The sequence below is a fragment of the Ranitomeya imitator genome, chromosome 3, assembly GCF_032444005.1.
Source record: "Ranitomeya imitator isolate aRanImi1 chromosome 3, aRanImi1.pri, whole genome shotgun sequence".
NCBI lineage: Eukaryota > Metazoa > Chordata > Amphibia > Anura > Dendrobatidae > Ranitomeya > Ranitomeya imitator.
The window spans coordinates 688,486,659-688,511,407 of record NC_091284.1 but is presented as its reverse complement, the minus strand read 5'-3'; the positions used below and the strand labels follow the sequence as shown (position 1 = coordinate 688,511,407).

General features: G+C 43.0%; 1 protein-coding gene across 2 annotated transcripts in view; it reads left to right on the top strand.

Annotated features, from left to right (window-relative positions):
* LOC138670826 (retinol dehydrogenase 7-like) overlaps window positions 1–21,720 on the top strand; it is a 125,338-nt gene extending 103,618 nt beyond the window's left edge. For both annotated transcript variants that reach the window (XM_069758526.1, XM_069758525.1), the window contains exons 2-5: window positions 936–1,274; window positions 9,525–9,783; window positions 21,110–21,273; window positions 21,428–21,720. In XM_069758526.1, coding sequence (XP_069614627.1) covers window positions 962–1,274; window positions 9,525–9,783; window positions 21,110–21,273; window positions 21,428–21,663 — 972 coding nt within the window. In that variant the 5' untranslated portion in view covers window positions 936–961 and the 3' untranslated portion in view covers window positions 21,664–21,720. The remainder of the gene's footprint in view (window positions 1–935; window positions 1,275–9,524; window positions 9,784–21,109; window positions 21,274–21,427) is intronic.
* The last annotated feature ends 3,029 nt before the right edge of the window (window positions 21,721–24,749 follow it).

Here is a 24,749-nt window from a genome sequence, read left to right as displayed (position 1 = left end):
TGATCCAATTTCTTCATCCTCACCACTGTCACCATCTTGCTCTGTTTCAGAATCCAGGACACATTCTTCCACCTCATCATGAGAATCAATCTCACTTTCCTCTCCTAAATCCTCATTCAGTGTGAGGTCTCTATCATCTAACAGCATGTTTGCTACTTCCTCAACATCAAGTTGTTTGGATAAATTGTACATTTTCCTCTCCATTTCAGCAGATAATCTGAAGCAAGAGAAGGAATATGTTAGGGAACTACTGTATATGCCTGAGCAGCACACTTTCTTTTATAAAATCTCTCTTATTTCTATGAAATATCCTCACATTTTGTGCTATACATTCATAAAACAAGCTAAATAAACTATTGTGATGAATAAAAACATAAAATACCAACCTTACTGAATGTGACGTATTCACATACAATGAGCCTGAGAGATCTGTGCAGCTATATCCTCTCCCCTGAAGCTCTGAAATCCAACTGTGATATCAGGTTTCACAGACCTTCAAGAGACAGGAGACTACCTGGAGGGAGGGGGTTTCCTCACAATCTGGTGAGGAAGGAGAAATGAAAGTAAAAGAGAAGCGCCTGTCAGATCAGTTGTATGTGACGGAGGGTTAAACTCCCTCAATAATAATAATAATAATCTTTATTTTTATATAGCGCTAACATATTCCGCAGCGCTTTACAGTTTTTTGCCCACATTATCATCACTGTCCCCGATTGGGCTCACAATCTAGAATTCCTATCAGTATGTCTTTGGAATGTGGGAGGAAACTGGAGTACCCGGAGGAAACACACGCAAACACGCTCTATTGATGAAAGGGTTAAGGATTTTAATGTATAAAACACATGATATGCATGAAGCAGAGATTAATATTTGTGATGGTGTCATTGTTCCTTTATTATATGAACACATCTTGTTGACATTTTATTGTTACACAGCTTTAAACCTCCATACTCTGTAAACCATGTGGCTGCTTCTGCTGGCGCTGGTGGGTCTGACTCTCCTGTACAGGTGGTATAGACAGAATCGGATACTGAAGAATCTCTCAGATAAATACGTCTTCATTACCGGATGTGACACTGGATTTGGAAAACTGTTGGCAAAGAAATTGGACAAACGTGGAATGAAGGTTCTGGCGGCTTGTCTGACTGATGCAGGGGCTGAGAACCTGAAGAGTGAGACATCTAGTAGAGTGCAGACTGTCGTGTTTGATGTCACCGATGGCAAAGGTGTGAGAGCTGCTGCTGACTGGGTTGAACAGCTTGTCAAAGGAGAAGGTAATGTGATAATCTGTTAATATAATTTTTATGGATTGCTGTAATGCTGCTTTAACTTGGCTTGACCCAAATGCAAGAATCCAAATCGGAGTTGAGTAATGTGACTTGGGTAGGAGCAGTTCTATCCCAAAAAGCATAATTTTCCCCTCACTCGTGACAGCACCTAAAAGTGGTATCTGCCCTATCACTGGACAGGAAGCCAAGAGCACAATATAGGGTGGCTTCACATTTGCGTCTCTGTGCGCAGTGTATCATCCGCACAGATCCGCATGCATACTTATCTTTAACATGGCGTATGCAGGGACATGTGTTTGCATGCTTCTGCGTATGCATGTGCTGTTTCTCGGTGTGCAGCGGGGTCTGGCGAACACAACATGTTGCATTTTTGGAAGCGTAAAAAATCTGTGAAATATGCACAGGCATGTGGATGAGTGCATAAAAAAAAAATGCATTACAGTATGGGAACGCATGCGTTCAATGCGCTTGCGTACTTCGGACTGTGCATGTCCAGGAACTGGACTGAGACACGCCCATTGAGACACACCCTCCTGGAAATATCAAATGCATGCACGTATACGCAAACGCAGGCAAAAAAATGCACGCAAACGCAGCTTTTTTTTCTTGTTGTTTTTGCAGTCATGCATAAGCTGATGTGGATAAGCATACATTTACACGCATTTTTGCTCTCGTTTGCGCATGCAGATATACTGCGCACATATACGCAAATGTGAACTTGTGGAAAGTGGGGAAACTCCCACTTCCTCCAATGTTTCCTGTCATTTGGATGTAGGAGCCATGAATCTAAACACCATAGCACATTCTATAGCAGTCTCTATTGAGAATGACCGTGAATACAGGAGCCCAGTTGGGTGCAGAAATGATAAGTTTGGGAGAATCTAGATTTAATGCTTCACTCATGTTTCTTGTGTGGCCTGGCGTTTAGCTTTTTCTCATTTGGGTTGCACTATTCCTATGGCTTGATTGGAGCGCCTGTCTTGTGAGTGGGAGATCTTGAGTTCAGATCTCTGCAGTCCTTGGAGTTCATCTTCTCTATATGAATCTTAACCCCTTAGCGACCGCCGATACGCCTTTTAACGGCGGCCGCTAAGGGTACTTAAAGCACAGCGCCGTTAATTAATGGCGCTGTGGAAAAAGTGAATAGCGCCCCCCAGAGTCGGATTTTCTCTGGGGTCTCGGCTGCCGGGGGTAGCCGAGACCCCAGAGAACATGATTCGGGGTTTTTTTTTTTACCGACCCCGCATTTGCGATCGCCGGTAATTAACCGTTTAACGGCGATCGCAAAAAAAAAAAACAAACAAACAAACAAAAAAACCCGCAATCTTTTTAATTTCTCTGTCCTCCGATGTGATCGCACATCAGAGGACAGAGAAAGGGGGTCCCAGATAACCCCCCGATACTCACCTATCTCCCCCGGTGCTCCTCGTGGCTCCCGGTGGGCGCCGCCATCTTCAAAATGGCAGGCGCATTGCGCCCGCCGGCCGGCACCGGGAGAATCTTTGGGGTCTCGGCTGCCGGGGGTAGCCGAGACCCCAAAGAACATGATCGGGGTCGGTTTTACCGACCCCTGTTTTGCGATCGCCGGTAATTAACTGTTTACCGGCGACCGCCAAAAAAAAAAAAAAAAAAAATCAAGTGTAATTCTCTGTCCTCTGATGTGATCGCACATCAGAGGACAGAGAAATAGGGGGATTCGGGGACCCTATCATACTCGCCTGTGTCCCTGGGTCCTCCTGCTGCTCCTCCTGGCCGCCGGCAAAAGAAAATGGCGGGCGCATGCGCAGTGCGCCCGCCATCTGTCTCCATCTGCCGGCCGGCAGGAGAACAGCAGTTGGGGCTAAAGTTAGGGTTAGGGCTAGGGTTAGGGTTAGAGCTAAGGTTAGGGTTGGGGCTAAATTTAGGGTTAGGGTTGGGGCTAAATTTAGGGTTAGGGTTCTTTCACACTTACGTCGGTACGGGGCCGTCGCAATGCGTCGGCCCGACATACCGACGCACGTTGTGAAAATTGTGCACAACGTGGACAGCGGATGTAGTTTTTCAACGCATCCGCTGTCCAATCTATGTCCTGGGGAGGAGGGGGCGGAGTTACGGCCACGCATGTGCGGTCAGAAATGGCGGAAGCGACGTACAAAAAAACGTTACATTGAACATTTTTTGTGCCGATGGTCTGCCAAAACACAACTGATCCAGTGCACGACGGACGCGACGTGTGGCCATCCGTCACGATCCGTCGGCAATACAAGTCTATGGGCAAAAAAACGCATCCTGCGGGCACATTTGGAGGATCCGTTTTTTGTCCAAAACGACGGATTGCGACGGATGCCAAACGACGCAAGTGTGAAAGTAGCCTTAGGGTTGGGGCTAAAGTTAGGGCTAGGGTTGGGGCTAAAGTTAGGGTTAGAGTTGGGATTAGGGTTAGGGTATGGATTAGGGTTGGTATTAGGGTTAGGGTTGGTATGAGGGTTACGCTTGGGATTAGGGTTAGGTTTGGGATTAGGGTTAAGGTTAGGGTTGTGATTAGGGGTGTATTGGGAATAGGGTTAGGTTTGAGGTTAGGGTTGAGATTAGGATTAGGGGTGTGTTGGATTTAGGGTTTTGATTAGGGTTATGGTTAGGGTTGACATTAGGGTTGTTTTGGGGTAAGGGTTCTGATTATCGTTAGGGTTAGCGATTAGGATTATGGATCGGGTTGGGATTAGGGTTAGGGGTGTGTTGGGGTTAGGGTTGGAGCTAGAATTGGGGGGTTTCCACTGTTTAGTTACATCAGGGGGTCTCCAAACACGACAGCCAATTTTGCGCTCAAAAAGTCAAATGGTGCTCCCTCCCTTCTGAGCTCTGCCGTGTGCCAAAACAGTGGGTTACCCCCACATATGGGGCATCAGCGTACTCAGGATAAATTGGACAACAACTTTTGTGGTCCAATTTCTCCTGTTACCCTTGTGAAAATAAAAACTTGGGGGCTAAAAAATCTTTTTTGTGGAAAAAAAAATTATTTTTTTATTTTCACGACTCTGCATTCTAAACTTCCGTGAAGCACTTGGGCATTCAAAGTTCTCACCACACATCTAGATAAGTTCCATGGGGGGTCTAGTTTCCAAAATGGTGTCACTTGTGGGGGGTTTCCACTGTTTAGGCACATCAGGGGCTCTCCAAACGCGACATGGCGTCCAATCTCAATTCCAGACAATTCTACATTGAAAAAGTAAAACGGCGCTCCTTCTCTTCCAAGCTCTGCGGTGCGCCCAAACAGTGGTTTACCCCCACATATTGGGTATCGACGTACTCAGGAGAAATCGCACAACAACTTTTGTGGTCTACTTTCTCCTGTTACCCTTGTGAAAATAAGAATTTGTTGGCGAAAAGATCATTTTTGTGTAAACAAATGCGATTTTTTTTTTTTTTTTTTTTTTTTTTTTTTTTTTTTTTTCACGGCTCTACGTTATAAACTTCTGTGAAGCTCTTGGGCATTCAAAGTTCTCACCACACATCTATATAAATTCCTTAAGGGGACTAGTTTACAAAATGGTGTCACTTGTGGGGGGTTTCCACTATTTAGGCACATCAGGGGCTCTCTAAACGTGACATGGCGTCCGATCTCAATTCCAGCCAATTCTGCATTGAAAAAGTCAAACGGCGCTCCTTCAATTCCAAGTTCCGCGGTGCGCCCAAACAGTGGTTTACCCCCACATATGGGGTATTGGCGTATTCAGGAGAAATTGCATAACAAAATTTATGGTTACATTTCTGTTTTTATACTTGTGAAAATAAAAAAAATGGTTCTGAATTAAGATGTTTGCAAAAAAAAGGTAAATGTTCATTTTTTTTTTTTCCTTCCACATTGTTTCAGGTCCTGTGAAGCACGTAAAGGGTTAATAAACTTCCTGAATGTGGTTTTGAGAACCTTGAGGGGTGCAGTTTTTAGAATGGTGTCACACTTGGTTATTTTCTATCATATAGACCCCTCAAAATGATTTCAAATGTGATGTGGTCCCTAAAAAAAAAAAATGGTGTTGTAAAAATGAGAAATTGCTGGTGAACTTTTAACCCTTAGAACTCCCTAACAAAAAAAAATGTTGTTTCCAAAATTGTGCTGATGTAAATTAGACATGTGGGAAATGTTATTTATTAACTATTTATTGTGACATGTTTCTCTGATTTAAGGGCATAAAAATGCAAAGTTTGAAAATTGCAAAATTTTAAAAATTTTCACCATATTTCCGTTTTTTTCATAAATAATCGCAAGTAATATCGAAGAAATGTTACCACTAACATGAAGTACAATATGTCAATATGTTTTTTTAAGGTAACCAGGGTAAACATCGGGTTACTAAGCACAGCCCTGCGCTTAGTAACCCGATGGTTACCCAGGGACCTCGGCATCGTTGGTCGCTGGAGAGCTGTCTGTGTGACAGCTCTCCGGCAACCACACAGCGACGCTGCAGCGATCGGCATAGTTGTCTTTATCGCTGCAGCGTCGCTTAATGTGACGGTACCTTTAATCTCCACCTTACTCAGCAGGAGAGACAACCACCACTAGAATATATGTTAGAGCCTAGAGGAAATTGCTGTCCTCTACAGGAGCTCCTCTAGGTGGGAAGGTGCCTCTCCATGTTATGTTGGTATTCCTTCAGAAGGGAATAGAACAGGGCCTTTCAGTCAGAAACCTTACAATTTCAAATTTCTGCCTTGGGTGTGCTGTATAGTTTATAGCCATGAGGGCAACCAATTGGTCTCTAAGTTGTTTTTTTTTTTTTTTTTTTATTAAAGCATGTACTTGGCCCAGACCTGTCCTTATTTCAAAAGTACCCTATGTGATTTTTACTTTGGTTCTAACAATCCTATTTCAAACCTTTTTGAGGTCAGTTTCGGTGAAAATCTTCCTTTAAAACCATTCTACTGGCAGCACTGGTGTCGGCTACAGTGCGTGACATGCAGGTCTTGTCAACAGATCCTCCCTTTTACCCAGGTTACATACCTTAGACGTTAGGTGTCTATTACAGCGTCTGTCTTGGTGGAAGGAGAAGGTTCTTTCTCCTTTCCGGGCCCAAGAAGGAGATTAATGGTATCTAAAGGAACGTTATCAAGATAAATAAGCAAAGCCATTAAGATGGCCTATGTAGGGGCAGGTTAGAGCTGTTCCAGAAGGTCGGAAAAGCCCACTCCACTAGGGCGATGGTAGCATCCTGGGCAGAGAGGTCATATTTATCAAACTAGCTGCAGTTCTGCAAGGCAACAACATGGTCTTCTGCTTCTACTTCATAAAACCACTATAGTCTGGATCTGTCGTCCTCTACCCTCACATTTGGGAGAAGGTTTCTACAGGCTGTGGTCCCTCCCTAAAAATAGTAATTCTCTCATGGTGCCATCATCATGGTACAATTCATTTTTTCAGAACCAAGGACGGGACCCTTATATTCCTTCCTGTTACTAAGTTGTTTCATTTTCTGGTTGGTGGGTTTTTCACTTGATGATGAAGGAATAGAGATTGTATAAATGTCTGTAAACTAACTATTGAAGGTCCTCTCGTGCTCTGTAATCCAACTGATGTGAAAAGAGTTGCTGCATTTTTTTTTTTTTTTTTGAAGCAATGGCCGGGGGACCACCACGGTGCAGGAAGAATATCGTACACAATATGAGGTGCAAACAACTAAGGGTAGATTTATTGGAAGGCAAGAAATGAAGTGGATGAGGAAGATGCAAACAGGGGTATGCAATGGCAAAACATAATTTACAATGGTTATAATCTTTAGCTTGTCCGTAAAATAGCACGGCGCTCCAACTATTACAGAATCAACATACGTCACACAAGTAAATGCAAACAATAAACAAATTATGCTACTCTACGTATAACCTCCCTGGCCTTTACTAAGCATGCCACACGGCTCCCGTGTACTGAATGTTGAAGCTTACACTAGGCCCTAACATGTGCACAAAACTGGAACAAACTCACGGTGATGTTGGGGACTCAGATCCAGTCCCAGGGGCACGCAACAGTCCAGTACGGTGGTGCACACTGCTTTCTGCCAGCTCCGTGAAACGTGGTTTTCTCCTTGCTTCTGGAGGTGCTCCTGGGAACTGTAAATCCCCTTGACTTTCGGATATGGGATGGACCCCACTCCTTCTTAAAACCACCATAACTACTGTAAACCTAGGTACTAAAATAAATACACAAAACACATTATTTTGGTTGTCAAAATGGCCACAGCTTTTATTCAAATCACAGGATTAAATAATCACAGTAGGAGTCAGGTGGAGTGCTAGTACATTGGGATTCACAAGTACTCCGATATCCCCAGCTGTCTGACATACAGCACCAGGACAGACAGCCATAAAGGGGCGGCACGCACTGGCTTGCCATTCAAGCAGAGCCAGTAAACTTTCAGGGCACCAATGACCCTATTATCCTCACTCCTGTGCTTAACCACTGTGCCCACCCCTGATTGATGTTACCATTACAACGTCCTTGAGGCTGGCCACCAAAGCCGAGCCTGCTCACCACCATGAGGTTTTACATCCTCTATTAGTTAAAATGAGTCCACCTTAACTTGTCTGCAACTTCCACCTGACTCCTAAACCGCAAAGCCGTGACGGGTTATAAATTCCAAGTCTCATTTGACACTTTTTTTTTTTTTTTATAATTAAATCATTTTTGCAAACTTAAAAACTAGGAGTCCCTGCAAAAGCATTAATAGGACTAAACTTGGCAAACCCCCGACTCACAAAGAGTCATCCTACAGCGCTCAGGAGAGGAAAAACCCCCTGTGGAGGAAACCTCCAGGGAACCATGGCTGAAGGATTGCCCTTCCCTTGGGCTTAGGTTACCGCAAATAATAACTCTTTATAGTCAATATACAATTGAACCTGGTACAAGATATACAATGACAAATTCAAAAATACAATAAAGCATTTATCATTATACAAGCAATAATTAAAAAGTTTAAGGACCGAGATTATAAACAGGGCGGGAGGGCGGGTAATGTTTCCTCCTGTCCATCGTGTGAGAGAAAGAGGGAGAGCCAGAGTTGCCTCCCCTATATAAGCCCCACCCTCCTCACAGTAATACACCAGGCACAAACATCTAAACTCCTTCCTCTTAAAGCAACAGCTCTCTTGTTTAAAATCTACACTGCAATCCAAACAAAGGCTGCAGGAGTTCTCAGTCCACCCATCCCCAAGTCATGTCCACCTCCGTCTAGTCTTCGGTGGTTTCTTTCTCGGTATCTTCTTGGCTTCTCAAGCTCACACAGGACAGCCACTCTCGCTGCATCCGGAAAAGTCTGTCAAATTTCACAAGTCCACTCTGTTACAGACTGTGGGTCCTCTCTTGCAGAAAAACAGCACAAAGTTCTCTCTGTAGCAGCTTCAGCTCACACAGGCTGTTCGGGCTCCACCCCCACCGGCTGCACAGTTCCAGTTCATTCACAGTGTAATTGCCGGGGAGAAGCAGAACATTCTGTGACACCAGACAAGGGGGGGTGCAGTCTCTTAAATTGACAGCATGTTCCTTACTGTCCATAACAGCACCACCCTCCTACATTTTTATCCTGAAGGCTTCCTGTCCTTGAAAGGTGGATCTCCCTTTCTCGGTGTGGTCATAGGTTCTGAAAAAAACAATTACCCTTGATCATTAGCTTTGCATTGTTACGATATAAAGTTACATACCAGTCCTTAGAGTTGAGCAAATTTGCTCGGGTCCCTGCTTATTTGGCAGGCTAGAACGCTTACCGAATAAGCTGTAGTGAGAACCCGGTTTCCTGAAACGCGCTGGCCAATCGGTTGTTCGGTGCTGCAGGTGTTGTGGCTGTGACAGTTACAACACATGCATAGAGAGCCCAACAAACTTGCTCTCCATGCATGTCGTGACTGCCACACAACCATGACACATGCAGCTGCACAGCTGATTAGCTAGCGCAATCCAAGAAGCCAGGTTCTCTGCAGCTTATTCAGTAAGCACTATAGCTTGCCAAATAAGCAGGGACCCAAGCAAACTTGCTTAACTGTACCGGTAAGCAATATTTAATGTGGCCTCTTCTTACTGTGGGTTGTGTGTGTGTGTGTGTGTGTGTGTGTGTGTGTGTGTGTGTGTGTGTGTGTTTTTTTTGTTTTTTTTATCAAATAACAATTCACTTGGCACTTAGTACTGTCCATATGAATTCCACATGAACAGAACATTAGCTACAGTACTGTTATGATTACTAACTATACATTTTCTTTCTCATTTTCTGTTAACAGGGTTATGGGGACTTGTGAATAATGCTGGCATTTCCATACCTATAGCACCCAATGGATGGCTTAACAAAGATGACTTTGTCAAAGTGCTCAATGTCAATTTACTTGGGATGATTGATGTGACCCTAAATCTACTTCCTCTAATTATAAGAGCCAGAGGACGAATTATTAACGTGTCCAGTGTGATGGGAAGGTTGGCATTTGTGGGAGGAGGATACAGTATTTCCAGATTTGGCATAGAAGCTTTCTCAGACTCGATGAGGTACAAATTGGAACAACATTTTTAAAATTCCTTATTTCTTACATGTCTTGATCACATTTTGTATTTGATGCAATTAGTCTGACCTGGTGCAAGACTTTACTTGGCAGCAATTTACACTCTCGAGTCTCGATTACTCATGTTTGTGAAATGGAAGGAATTTAGCAATATTCCTCAAGTATGCTATAATGGAGCCTTTATCCTGGATACTAACATTTATACAATTAACCAAACAAGCCTAAAGTGTATTGCAGAAGATTGAGTTCAGGTTGAGTTTCTTTCCATTTGAACAGTTGACATTTGACTCTGTTCTCAAAAAAATGGGTGCACCTGTATTGAGCTTTGCTTGAAATAGTTGACTGCTGTGGGCTGCAACCCCCAGATGTTTGGCTTGGCTGGCTATCAAAATGGGGAGGGGGGAACCTCATTGAAATCCACCCTTGGTAAAGCTGGAAGTTGCAGTACACAGCTGTCAGGTTATCCAAGACATGGGAACCTAATATATATATATAGATAGATAGATAGAGAGATAGATAGATAGAGATAGATATATATATATATATATATATATATATATATATATTAGATTGTGGCCCGATTCTAACGCATCGGGTATTATAGAATATGCATGTCCCCGTAGTATATGGACAGTGATTCCAGAATTCGCGGCAGACTGTGCCCGTCGCTGATTGGTCGAGGCAACATTTATGACATCATCGCCATGGCAACCATTATGACATCTACGTCGATACTGTGCCCGTCGCTGAATCAGAAACGTGAGATGTCTACGTCCAGAGGCGTAGCTAGAGCTTTTGCCGCCCGGGGCTGTTCCCGAGTTTGGCGCGCCCCCCCGGCTCAATACACACAAAGGTTACCAAAAATGGTTTTCCTGTTTTGTGGAACTTAAACTGGGCCTAATGATGTCACCCCCACATACCAAACCTGTGACTTAATACCACCACACCATGACCAGACCACATAGTGACCGAATAATACTACATACAAGGGACAAATACCACAACACCATTTCCACACCACATATTACCACCACAGTGACTGAATACTACAATACTGATCAGTAATAAAAAAAACAAAACACACTACTATCACCATAAGTGCCAGTATTCACAGGAAATCTGTACTTAGTATGCAGTGTCTGTGTAGAGGTAATACAGAGATCACTGTTGGTATTATACACAGGAACTCTGTATATAATGTATAGATAATGTATAGATAATACAGTGATCACTGGTGACATTGTACACAGGACCGCTGTATATAGTATACAGTGTATAGTGTCAGTGTATAGGTAACACTGACTCACCAGTGACGTCTCTAGGTGAAGTCCTTCATCTTTCATCCAGCACAGACCGCCATCATTCCAGGACTCGTTTCTGCAGGAAATAACAGTTATCTCGAGCTCCGCTTGCAGAACACATTACTTAATTTTTCACAACTTCTACATTACATCACATGAAGAAAAAAAGGTGATATAGTGTCACTCTGCACAGTAACAGGACCGCCTCCCCATTTAAAACAGTATACTCAAAAAATAAAATAAATACATCACTGCAGTAATAATATCCCTTAATTAGCCCCTATGGTAACACTATACCCCACCCTGGCCCCGTTTATCTCATTCCTGGCTCCAGCCATATGTTCTCACATCCTGCCCTCATGAGTATCCATTCTACCCCATATGATCTCCCCATCCTGCCCCACCAGCCTCCATCGTATCCGTCCTGCCCCATGATCCAATCCTGCCCCGTGTCTCCAATCATGCCCCGTATCTACATTCTGCCCATGCCTCAAGTCCTGCCCCCAGTGTGTCCAGCATATTACCCCTAGTGTGTCCAGCATATTACCCCCAGTGTGTCCAGCATATTACCCCCAGTGTGTCCAGCAATCTGCCCCAGTGTCCAGCATTGCCCCAGTGTGTCCAGCAGTCTGCCCCAGTGTGTCCAGCATATTACCCCCAGTGTGTCCAGCATATTACCCCCAGTGTCCAGCATTGCCCCAGTGTGTCCAGCATATTACCCCCAGTGTGTCCAGCAATCTGCCCCATGGTCTCCTGTATTGCCCCAGTGTGTCCAGCATTCTACCCCATGGTCTCCAGTATTGCCCCAGTGTGTCCAGAAATCTGCCCCAGGGTCTCCAGTATTGCCCCAGTGTGTCCAGCAATCTGCCCCATGGTCTTCAGTATTGCCCCCAGAGTCAGACATAAAGAAAAAAAAAAAAAGTAAAATCCTCACCTCTCCCGTTCCTAGCGCAGGTCCGGTGCAGTCAGCGTCTCTCCGGCTCTGCGACGCTCAGGACAGAGAGGCTGAGCGGCGCGCACAGTGATGACGTCATCGCGCCCTCTGCTCTGAGACGTCGCAGAGTCAGAGGACGCTGTAGCTGCCGCAGGAACCAGGAGAGGTGAGTATTAGAGCGGGGTGAGGGGGGCGGGGGCCCGGGGGTGGAGGGAGCCTGGTCGTGGCGGCGGACGGCGCTGCCCGAAGATTTAAAGGGGCGTCTTTTTTTTTTTCTTTCTTTCTTTCTTTCTCCTCCTGCAGCGCCGGCCGCCCCGCGCATTGTGCCGCCCGGGGCGGACCGCCCCCCCCTCACCCCCCTTCCTACGCCACTGTCTACGTCCTTTATGACATCATCGTCGCTGTGCCCATTGCTGATTGGTCGAGGCCTGGCGTCCTCGACCAATCAGAGACGCGGGATTTCCTAGACAGACGGAAAAACCCTTAGACAATTATATATATATATATATATATATATATATATATATATATATATATATATATATATATATATATATATATATATATATATATATGATTTTTATGATTTAAGTCGTGCTGCTGTGATACCATAATTTCCCACGGGATCAATAAAGTGTATCGTATCGTATCGTGTATATATATATATATATATCTTTTTTTTTTTTTTTATTTATTGCGTCAGCGGATGAATACTCAGCCTTAAAAACCACAAAAGGGGGAAAATGGGTTGATTCAAAAGTTTGATCACACTGTATGGTTAGTACCAAGTAGCACCCTGTTTGCAAGTATCAACTTGTAAATGCTTTTTGTAGCCAGCCAAGAGTCTTAAGTTTGTGGGATTTTCATCCATTCTTCCAGTTCTCTGAGATTCTTGAGTCTTCTTGCATGCACTGCTATTCTGAGGTCTAGTGTTACAACTCTGTCAGGTGACCAGGGACTCCTTCCCTGTCCATAATGCTGGAGGGTGCCCAAGCTCACCCTGTTCCCTTGGTTACTTCTGAAGGTGAAGATACCAGGGACAAGTACCTTGCCTTATTTCCTGAATCTGCCCTAAGTCTGCAGCCATCCACTCACCCAGAGAATAGTTGTGCATTGTAGTACATGGGAAAATATTCTGAAAAGTTCCCATGCTCGAGTTCATATGAGTACATCCAGCAGAGGGCGCATCACCGCAACTGAAGGTAACTACAGGTCATTGACCTACATTTCATTCATTCCCTGGGGTTTTACAGGCAGGAGCACAGCTGCATTAGCAGGCTTCTGCTTGTAAAATTAGTTAACCCCTTCAGATGGATTTATAGCATGAGACTAGACTGATCATCGGAAGGTATGGGATATTATTGTTTTTTTATTTTACCCTCTTTACAGAACGAGGGTCTTCAGGTGGATTACCAGGATAATAATATATTACAACAACCTGTGTATTTATTTCATTAAAGTACTTTGTAATAATGTGTGTGTGTTTTTAACCATTTCATACAATTGGATTAATAATGGATAGGTGTCATAATTGACCCCTCCATTATTAATCTGGCTTAATGTCACCTTACAATAGCAAGGTGACATTAACCCTTCATTACCCCATATCCCGCTGCTACACTGGAATGGGAAGAGTGGCCAAGTGCCAGAATAGGCGCATCTTCCAGATGTGCCTTTTCTGGGGTGGCTGGGGGCAGATGTTTTTAGCCAGGGGGGGGCAATAACCATGGACCCTCTCCAGACTATTAACATCTGCCCTCAGTCACTGGCTTTACCACTCTGGCGGAGAAAATTGTGCGGAAGCCCACCAATTTTTTTCCGCAATTTAACCCTTAAATTTAATAGCTAGAGCGTCCAAATTTTGCACATGCACACTACTAACAGTAGTGTGGAATATGCAAAAAAGGGATATGAGATGGTTTACTGTATGTAAACAATGTCTCATATCATGTCGGGTTTGTGAAGGAGATGGCAAAAGCCGGCAATTGAATTACCGGATTTTAAGCTATCTAGCGCTGCATTAAATAATCTATGTGTATATATATCTATGTATATAGAGTGTGTGTGTATATGTGTGTGTGTGTGTGTATATATATATGTATATATATATATATATATTCTAACCTGTCAGGGTGATTTTACTGTACACTGCGCTGAATTGTTGGCTTTTCAAAGGACACCGGTGCGTAAAAATTGGACAGCACTCGCATGGTGCGAGTGCTGTGCGTTTTTTTTTCTCGCACCCATTGACTTGCATTGGCGAGTCTCATTCGAGAATCGCAGCAATACGCAGCATGCTGCTATTTTTATTTTTTTTTTATCGGATTGCACTTGTCCGTTTTTCTCGCAAGTGGAAAAGAGGCCTTACACCCATACTATTGAGAATAGCATTGTTGTCATGATTAACTGTTCATTTTTGTGAAACCTCTAATTGGACATTTTTTTTAGGTTGTATAATATGGTTGGTGCCCTAATTCATGTACATAGACATCGATTCTCTTGTTTGGATCCTCCACTTTTACCCACCAGAAGATCCATTGGCGGAGACTGAATGCCTTCTTCCTCTCCCATCTTTACTATCTACTTATGATTATTTTGATTTAGGGATGAACACATTTTGTTTTCATTTAGTTTTTACACTCAATTTGTTTGTAGTACAATGAAGTTCACTACTGTTCAACCCAAACGTCTGTATCATTGTACTTATGTTTGGATTTACACCTATCGTGAATTATACTAAAATCATTGATTACTAATCCGTTGTTTGCCAAGTTTTATTCAGCTAAGTTTAAAGGTCTGGGATTCTACTTGAGCACCAATAACTGTTGTGCCACGTCATATATATTTACATTAATGTCTCAGGACCCAGATTATATGGTGGATTATATGGTGCTAACATGCTCAGCTGAAAGCCCATACTACCAGAGCTCACAGATTGGATTACACTATGGGGAAGTGTCAGCCTGCCTCCTAGCCATCCCTGTAAAGCTACCTTGTTTTCCATGATGCCCCATTGTTACTCCCTTGTGTGGAATTGGGCCCCCTTGACCGCCATAATACAGGAGGTGACAGAACCCAGCAGGAAGGCTGCCTTCCTGAGATAATGGGATTCTCTATTGCCACTGAGATGGATGAGGGTGATTATCTCCTTCCTTTTCCTTTGGAAGACTACATTCTTGGGAGTTGAGTCTATTATGAGGCCCAGCAAGATCTGTCTTTAATAGTCTTTAACAGACCTGTGATGGTGTGATATGCTACGTGGGTATCATTTTTCTGTATATTTATATTTTACTTATTTTCATGGTGTTCTCTTGTAGGATGAGTTATTTGCCATCTGATATTCTCCTCACAGTTCTGTATTGTTATCTCTCCACAGGGTCAGTGAATGTTTGCTAATATGCTAATGACCTGTTGACCTAAAGGTACCTTCACACTGAGCGACTTTAGAATGATAACGATCTGTGACGTTGCAGCTTCCTGGATAGCGATATCATTGTGTTTGACACATGGCAGCGATCAGGATCCTGCTGTGAGATCGCTGGTCGGAGCTAGAAGGCCAGAACTTTATTTCGTCGCTGGATCACCCACTGACATCGCTGAATCGGCATGTGTGACGCCGATTTAGCGATGTCTTCACTTGTAACCAGGGTAAATATCGGGTTACTAAGTGCAGGGCCATGCTTAGTAACCCGATATTTACCCTGGTTACCCTAAAAAAACAAAAACAAACACTACATACTTACATTCCGGTGTCTGTCGCATCCCTCGCAGTCAGCTTCCCGCACTGACTGTGAGCGCCGGCCGTAAAGCACAGTGGTGATGTCACCGCTGTGCTCTGCTTTACGGCCGGCGCACACAGTCAGTGCGGGAAGCTGACTGCGAGGGACGCGACAGACACCGAAATGTAAGTATGTAGTGTTTGTTTTTTTTTGTTTTTTTTAGGTAACCAGGGTAAATATCGGGTTACTAAGCGCGGCCCTGCGCTTAGTAACCCGATGTTTACCCTGATTACCCGGGGACCTCGGCACCGTTGGTCGCTGGAGAGCCGTCTGTGTGACCGCTCTCCAGTGACCACACAGCGACGCTGCAGCAATTGGCATCGTTGTCTATATCGCTGCAGCGTCGCTTAATGTGACGGTACCTTAACTTGTTGAAACAGAGCCCCTGTGCCCCCCCCCCCAACCTGTGAATGAGGAGAGGGACTTGTAAATATCAGGGAGGTGAGACAGAGATCAGATTGTGTGGAATAATGTGAACAGAGCATGTCAGAGAGAAGGGGAAGCATATGGACCATTTTTTTTATCCTGTCTGCTGGATTGTTGGATTTTTATTCTGTTACTGAACTGCATTCGTGTTCTGGACTACTTTATCCTTCGTGTGGTGGATTATATGAACCTTTCGTGTTTTTTGCCTAAATAAAAGTTCTATAATTGTTCACTATTCTCTTGCTCTAATTGTGTGGTACCGGAGTAGGACCCTGTGACAAGACCTACGAGCTGTTTTTCAGCAATGTTCTGGCTAAGCCCTGTTAACACAGGGACGTAAAGAGGGAGAACTTGACATTTCTGAAAGAAACAAAGTGCTCTCCAAAAGTCAGATCATTGACTCCTGGTTTCAGCCTCCGTTGAAGACGGACAATGAAAAATCTAAGTGATTGCCATTCAACAGATCCAGCTCAAATTTCCAGATAGTTGTTCCTGTAAAACCCCTTATGCAATAATTGGATCTCTTGGATTTCTGTCCCTAAAAGAACAAATGGCACAACATACTTGCCTTAGACCAGGAAAATAGCAGATGAAAACATTTAAAAATTTAAAGGGGTCCCATCCTCCAGACATCTTAGACAAAATTTTAAAAAATCTGTTATGGTTTCAGCTCTGACCCAAGCACATTATAAGCCGATTAGAGGTTCCCCACTCCCCAGTCTTGTGGACTGTAGATAAGCCCCTGATGCCGGTGGCCTTAGCTGATATGATTTTTGGGGTGACAGATTCCTTTTAATGTTGACAAGTTATGGACAAAACTCCTGACTAGAAGGATCACATCTCCTGCCCGCATGATCCTCCTAGACCAAGTGGACTTTGTCAAAGAAAGGGAGGGAAAAGATAACTACAAAAATCCTACAAGCCATCTCGTATACCACAAAAAGCCGGAGTAAGGAAATCCCAAAACACATGTTCAAAAACATGTAAATTTTATTTATCAATAAATAACAATAGTTTGAAACCTCAAATGCTATATTGGCACATATAGAGCAGGAGAATATATAAACGGAAAACCCGTAGGTATGCCAGCGGTACAAGGGAGTCCAATTGCCCCAAAATGGGCATATGCAAGCATCATATGTTTATCCTGGGAGTATGTGAGGGAAAAACCCATAATAAAAAGCAGGTAGTGAGGCACATAATTGTGCGAAAGTACACCTTCACATTAAACCCCAGTCAAATTACAAGGTATTGTAGCTTACCCATGCAGGAGGCAAGCGGATTCTCCCTGTTCCACTCGCAGCCCCCGGATGCGCGTTTCGTGGTCTGCTTTCTCAGAGGGTTCAATCTCTGGGCAGCACGGTGGCGCAGTGGTTAGCACAGCAGCCTTGCAGCGCTGGGGTCCTGGGTTCTAATCCCACCCAGGACAACATCTGCAAAGAGTTTGTATGTTCTCTCCGTGTTTGCGTGGGTTTCCTCCGGGCACTCCGGTTTCCTCCCACATTCCAAAGACATACTGATAGGGATTCTAGATTGTGAGCCCCATTGGGGACAGTGATGATAATGTGTGCAAAACTGTAAAGCGCTGCAGAATATGTTAGCGCTATATAAAAATAAAGATTTTTATTATTATCTCTCCATTTTCTTTTAATACTGCTGTAGAGCCATGATCTACCTGTCCACAAGGTATGGGGTGGGCTAAGCATGTGAGCCTGCTCCGTACACTCACTTTTAACTTGTGCCGTGCATTTATTGCAGATGTTAAGGGAGCGATTAAGCAAAAATGGGGTGGTGGCAGGGAGGAATGGAACACACCTGCAGACCAAATGTCTAACCAGGAGATCCAGTCTCTGCAGATTTCACTCTTATGTGTTGCAGCAGGGCCGGCTCCAGACTTTTGAGGGCCCCAGGTGAAAGTCTCAGTCGGCCCCCCTTTCACACATACCATGATTCATGCACAGATACAGCAGTGAAATATAGGTATAGTACAATGTCAGACTTCACTTCTTACATGAGTGATAGCTATTGTAAATTCTACAATACCATACAGCAGAGGGGCTTTATATAAATCAACCCCTTATATGCCAATTATGCAAGAGCCATGGGCGAGCCTTGCATTGCATCACCCGAAACGTCCGTATTTCTATGCAGCTGCACACTCCTGTCCAAAGAATGGGCGGCTGTGCAGGGTGAAGTGATGCGAGGCTCTCGCAAGTGGAACTCAGAATCTGACCTAATGTATTGTAGTAATTGGTCACTTACTAGTCCACGTGTGTTCTGGAAAATAAGTCTTGATAGTTGCGTTTCTGCACTGTTACTCTTGGAATAGGTGACATGTAGATCCTGTGCTTTAGCAGATGGCTCACTCTGGTGATCTAATGTCCACAGGTCTCAGGGTATCAGTAGCTGTAATATTCGAGGCAAATCAACATTATAGAATACTATTGAGTTTTCATTAGCTGTAAGACACAATCCTCTACATTAACAGAAATAAACAATTGAAATAGATCACTATGTTTATAATGACTATATATCATGGAGTTTTATTTTTTTGTATTGAGGAACTGAAATAAATTAACTTTGATATTCTAATTTTGTGAGCAGCACCTGTATGCATACAACTTGAATAGGCAGCAGTTAGTTTCTTTAGTATGATACACCCCATAGTCCTCCATTTATTATAATGTTCACCTCAGTCTATATATATATATATATATATATATATATATATTGCCTAAGGGTTTTTCTGTCTGTCTGTGTCTGTCTCTGTCCTGGAAATCCCGCGTCTCTGATTGGTCGAGGCCTGGAGGCCTCGATTAATCGCAATGGGCACAGCGACGATGATGTCATAAAGGACGTAGAAATCCCACGTTTCTGATTCAGCGATGGGCACAGTATCGACGTAGATGTCATAATTGTTGCCATGGCGACGGTCATAAAGGTTGCCTCGACCAATCAGTGAAAGGGCACAGTCTGCCGCGAATTCTGGAATCATCATTGTCCATATACTACGAGGACATGCATATTCTAGAATACCCGATGCGTTAGAATCGGGCCACAATCTAGTATAGTGTAATACACACCTCAGTCCTCCAGATAGTAGTATAATAGACTCCTCATAGTCCTCCATATATTAAAATACACTGCTCAGTACTCCATATAGTATAATACACTCCTCATAGTGCTTCATATAGTATAATGCACCGCCAGTCATCAATGTAGTACAATTCACGTCCCATAGTATAATGCACCCCATAGTTCTTTATATAGAATAATGTATTCCCCATACGCCTCGATACAGTATAATGCAGCCACCCTACAGAATATATTGTAACCCTCAGAGAATATAATGCAGCCTCTGCATATATAATATATAGTAGCCCCTCATAGAGTATAATGCAGCCCCCATAGAATATAATGTAGCCCCTCCATAGAATACAATGGAACCCTCCTCATATAGTATAATGCAGCCCACCATAGAATACAATGTAGCCCCCTCATAGAGTAGGATGCAATCACCCCTCATAGAATATAATTAATTTAATACATAGAATGTAATACAGCCTACCTCCCCATAGAATGTAATGTAATACAGCACCCACGTCCCCCAGCCTCAACCCGAGAATGGCCTCACAATCCAGTCAGTCAGGTTAAACTGTACTCGGACTGTGCTTTTTCTCCTGGCTTTTTTTTTTTAACCATAAAAAACTTATTGCAGATCACAAAGTGTTTTTTTTTAATGTATTTCCTAGTTGATTAGCAATTGCATCTTCAATTTCAAAACGGCACATCTTTGTGACCTAAAGGGTTCATTTTTAAATGACATGAGAGCTTGCTGTACCAAAGATAAAAGCTCTTGATGTTCAAATGGGGAATGGGGATCATTACGCTGATTACTTAATGAAAAAACCATGCCTTCTATATATAGCTTGCCTCTTTATGAAATGGATCACCCTTCCCCACCCCCCAATGATTTATGTATCCTAAAGTTTGTTACTGCAGTGTTAAATGGGCTGTTGGCTACCATACATTTTTCTCTTAGCCAGATGTGTAGGGTCGCTTGGACATTACTAAGAAACCAAGAGAAAGAAAAGATCATGTCCATAAAAATGGGAGCACCTCAGACAAAAATCAAAATTACATAGTTTTTTTATTGATCAGCATAACTAAATACCACATACAAAAAAACACAAGATTAAAAACATTTAAAAATACAACACCAAACATTACTAAGGCTATGCTTATGCTGGTGCTCAAAGGGGTTCAAGACTGTACTGGAAGACCCAAGTCTTGTATACATGCTTTGTGGGTAATTAGACTTTGTAGTATTGATTTGCAGTAATTTTTTGTATTTTTCCCTGGTAATTGGTGTGGTGGCAAAACTGGCATTTAACACACACTAGAATTGATCAAAAGGCTGTCATAGCAAGATGTGCCAAATTCATTAGGAAGCACACATTACTTTATGCATTTGATACATCTTTTCCGATGTCAGTGTCCAGATCGGCCATGTTGATCAATTGTGGCCTGTAGTAGATTTCTGCTATAATTAACTCCACTTAGCGGCATAAATTATATTGAATCTATTTGGTAGCAGTTTCCAAGCGCTCCTTCATGTTGCACACTACAAAATAGAAAAGCTGCATTAAAACAAATTACACCTAATTCTTGGTACACAGTCACTGTAGAATGCCTCTTGAGTTGACGGGGAGAGAGAATGGTGAGAAACCTGGCACTCAATTTGTCATGACTAGTCACTCAATGATGCCATATCCAATGATGCCTATTAATGGGTTTCAATTTTACTCTTTAAGCTATAGCGGTGTGCTTACTGAATATGCACTTTTACATATTGCTTTGTCTCTTCATCAGGCGTGAACTTCGAACCTTTGGGGTTAGAGTTTCTCTCATTGAACCATGTTCATATAAAACATTAGCTACAGACGTGGGGACCACACTACAAAGCCTTCATTCTCTCTGGACCCGAGCTCCTCAGTGGGCCAAGGAAACATATGGACAGCAGTATTTTGAAGTCTGTGAGTAATGTGTAAGCCTTATTATAGAATATTCTGTTCTGAGGTACTCAAGTTAATAAAGAACAAATGTATTTAAGCGGAAAAATTGCATTTGCTGTTATGAGGGTTTTGTGTACTAATTCAGATATTTGCTTTATATTTTCTACTTTTTTAGATTGCAAATTTATCCAATATAGACTCTCTAAGTGCAACCCTCATGTAAACCAAGTGATTGACTGCATGGAACATGCCCTGACTTCTGTATACCCATGGACAAGATATTCTGCAGGATGGATTACAAAACTCTTCTACCTCCCTGTCTCATATCTGCCAACTGTAATGTCTGATTACCTACTGGCTCTTCCATTGCCAATGCCACCATGCTCTTTAACTTCAAACATTACTGAATGATTTCCTAAACTGGTTCTCATGTTTGGGGTGGCAAAACATTAAATATATATAGATCTACTTTTGTTCTTTTTCATTTTTTTTCCCTCCCCCCCCCCTTTTGCATTAAAAAAAGAGAAATTTGTGACCTGCTTAATGCCTTACACTGCCATCTTGGAAACACAGCAAAAGGGCAGAGTTACCAGCATCTTTTTCCCATATCCACTTTAAGTCTTATACTAATTACTAGGAATGATCAGATTCAATCTGTGGAGGAATGTCAAATTACCTAAAATCTGCAGTTTCACGAGTTCCAACAATCTAAGATTCCTAAGCAATTTAAAATAAATGCCCAGAAACACTCTACACATGCTGCAATCAGTGATCGGGCTCATGGCATCTGAGGTGGCAAAGCAGGCATTCTTAAAAATGCCCTGTAGCAATCCCATCATTCTGTAGCATAGCCACAAGGAATCCTGGCCATTTGTCACACACATGTCAAACGAGCCCTCGGATAACTGTTTCTTTGCTAATGATACATATACAGTTAGGGCCAGAAATATTTGGACAGTGACACAATTTTCGCGAGTTGGGCTCTGCATGCCACCACATTGGATTTGAAATGAAACCTCTACAACAGAATTCAAGTGCAGATTGTAATGTTTAATTTGAAGGGTTGAACAAAAATATCTGATAGAAAATGTAGGAATTGTACACATTTCTTTACAAACACTCCACATTTTAGGAGGTCAAAAGTAATTGGACAAATAAACATAACCCAAACAAAATATTTTTATTTTCAATATTTTGTTGCAAATCCTTTGGAGGCAATCACTGCCTTAAGTCTGGAACCCATGGACATCACAAAACGCTGGGTTTCCTCCTTCTTAATGCTTTGCCAGGCCTTTACAGCCGCAGCCTTCAGGTCTTGCTTGTTTGTGGGTCTTTCCGTCTTAAGTCTGGATTTGAGCAAGTGAAATGCATGCTCAATTGGGTTTAGATTTGGAGATTGACTTGGCCATTGCAGAATGTTCCACTTTTTGGCACTCATGAACTCCTGGGTAGCTTTGGATGTATGCTTGGGGTCATTGGACGGCGCTTCATAGTACAGATGGACAATCAACTTTGCAGCATTTGGCTGAATCTGGGCTGAAAGTATATCCCGGTACACTTCAGAATTCATCCGGCTACTCTTGTCTGCTCTTATGTCATCAATAAACACAAGTGACCCAGTGCCATTGAAAGCCATGCATGCCCATGCCATCACGTTGCCTCCACCATGTTTTACAGAGGATGTGGTGTGCCTTGGATCATGTGCTGTTCCCTTTCTTCTCCAAACTTTTTTCTTCCCATCAATCTGGTACAGGTTGATCTTTGTCTCATCTGTCCATAGAATACATTTCCCAGAACTGAGCTGGCTTCTTGAGGTGTTTTTCTGCAAATTTAACTCTGGCCTGTCTATTTTTGGTATTGATGAATGGTTTGCATCTAGATGTGAACCCTTTGTATTTACTGTCATGGAGTCTTCTCTTTACTGTTGACTTAGAGACAGATACACCTACTTCACTGAGAGTGTTCTGGACTTCAGTTGATGTTGTGAACGGGTTCTTCTTCACCAAATTAAGTATGCGGCGATCATCCACCACTGTTGTCATCCGTGGACGCCCAGGCCTTTTTGAGTTCCCAAGCTCACCAGTCAATTCCTTTTTTCTCAGAATGTACCCAACTGTTGATTTTGCTACTCCAAGCATGTCTGCTATCTCTCTGATGGATTTTTTTCTTTTTTTTCAGCCTCAGGATGTTCTGCTTCACCTCAATTGAGAGTTCCTTTGACCGCATGTTGTCTGCTCACAGCAACAGCTTCCAAATGCAAAACCACACACCTGGAATCCACCCCTGACCTTTTAACTACTTCATTGATTACAGGTTAACGAGGGAGACGCCTTCAGAGTTAATTGCAGCCCTTAGAGTCCATTGTCCAATTACTTTTGGTCCCTTGAAAAAGAGGACGCTATGCATTACAGAGCTATGATTCCTAAACCCTTTCTCCGATTTGGATGTGGAAACTATCATATTGCAGCTGGGAGTGTGCACTTTCAGCCCATATTATATATATATTTGTATTTCTGAACATGTTTTTGTAAACAGCTAAAATAACAAAACTTGTGTCACTGTCCAAATATTTCTGGCCCTAACTGTATGCTAGCCACCTTAGGGAGAGACCCAAGTTGGGCTACTATGTCTTTGCTAATGAGGAGTTGAGGTCATAGGAGTTTGCTGGCAACAGTACATGCGATGCACATTAAAAAAAAAAAACCTTGGCACACATTAAATGGGAACTACAACACTCAGTTAGCACATGAGACCGCATCACCTAGATCTTGAGAAGGTAAGATAAGCCACTCTCAAAATGTTCTCCTTCCACACCTTGATCATCTTTCTAGTAACCAGTATGCACCTGCAAGTAGTGCTTCGTCATCAGAGATGAGCAAATATTACAATGTTCGGTTTGGATTAAGTTTGCCAAAAGCTGTTCATCTCAATGGGATGCAAAAATAAATATATGTACAACACCTTATAACATTCCCCCCCCCCCCCCCCAAATGCTCCCAAAACGCATCAGATTTGGGGCAGACACCAGGAAAGTGGCCCCAATTCACCCACAGTACAGACTTTAGCATGGCACTGCAGCAATCCAGCCAGGCATGAGGTATCCGGGTCTGGGACAGCATTTACAGCTTTCTAATGAATGTCACAGTAAGATGAGGTGGGTGAGGGATTGGTATAGGACCCCTTTGCTTGGAGCCCTGATACCACATGCAACACCTCTTCCTGCCTTTATGCTGAGCCACACTCAGGTGGCACAAATATCAGTTTTCTAGACTACCATAGTCAGAAAAGATTAAGGATCGTAACACTTGTAGTTGAGTCCCTGGAAGCTAAGGCCTGACAGTCTCAGAGGCCTACTGCTACAGGCAACACGCATGAAGGAGACTCAACCAGGAGTCTACACATTTCCAAAAATTATTAGCAGACACAACAAAAGAGGCATCAAGTTCACCACAGTAGAAATAGTATAATGGGGACCGATGGGTATTTCAATACACCCA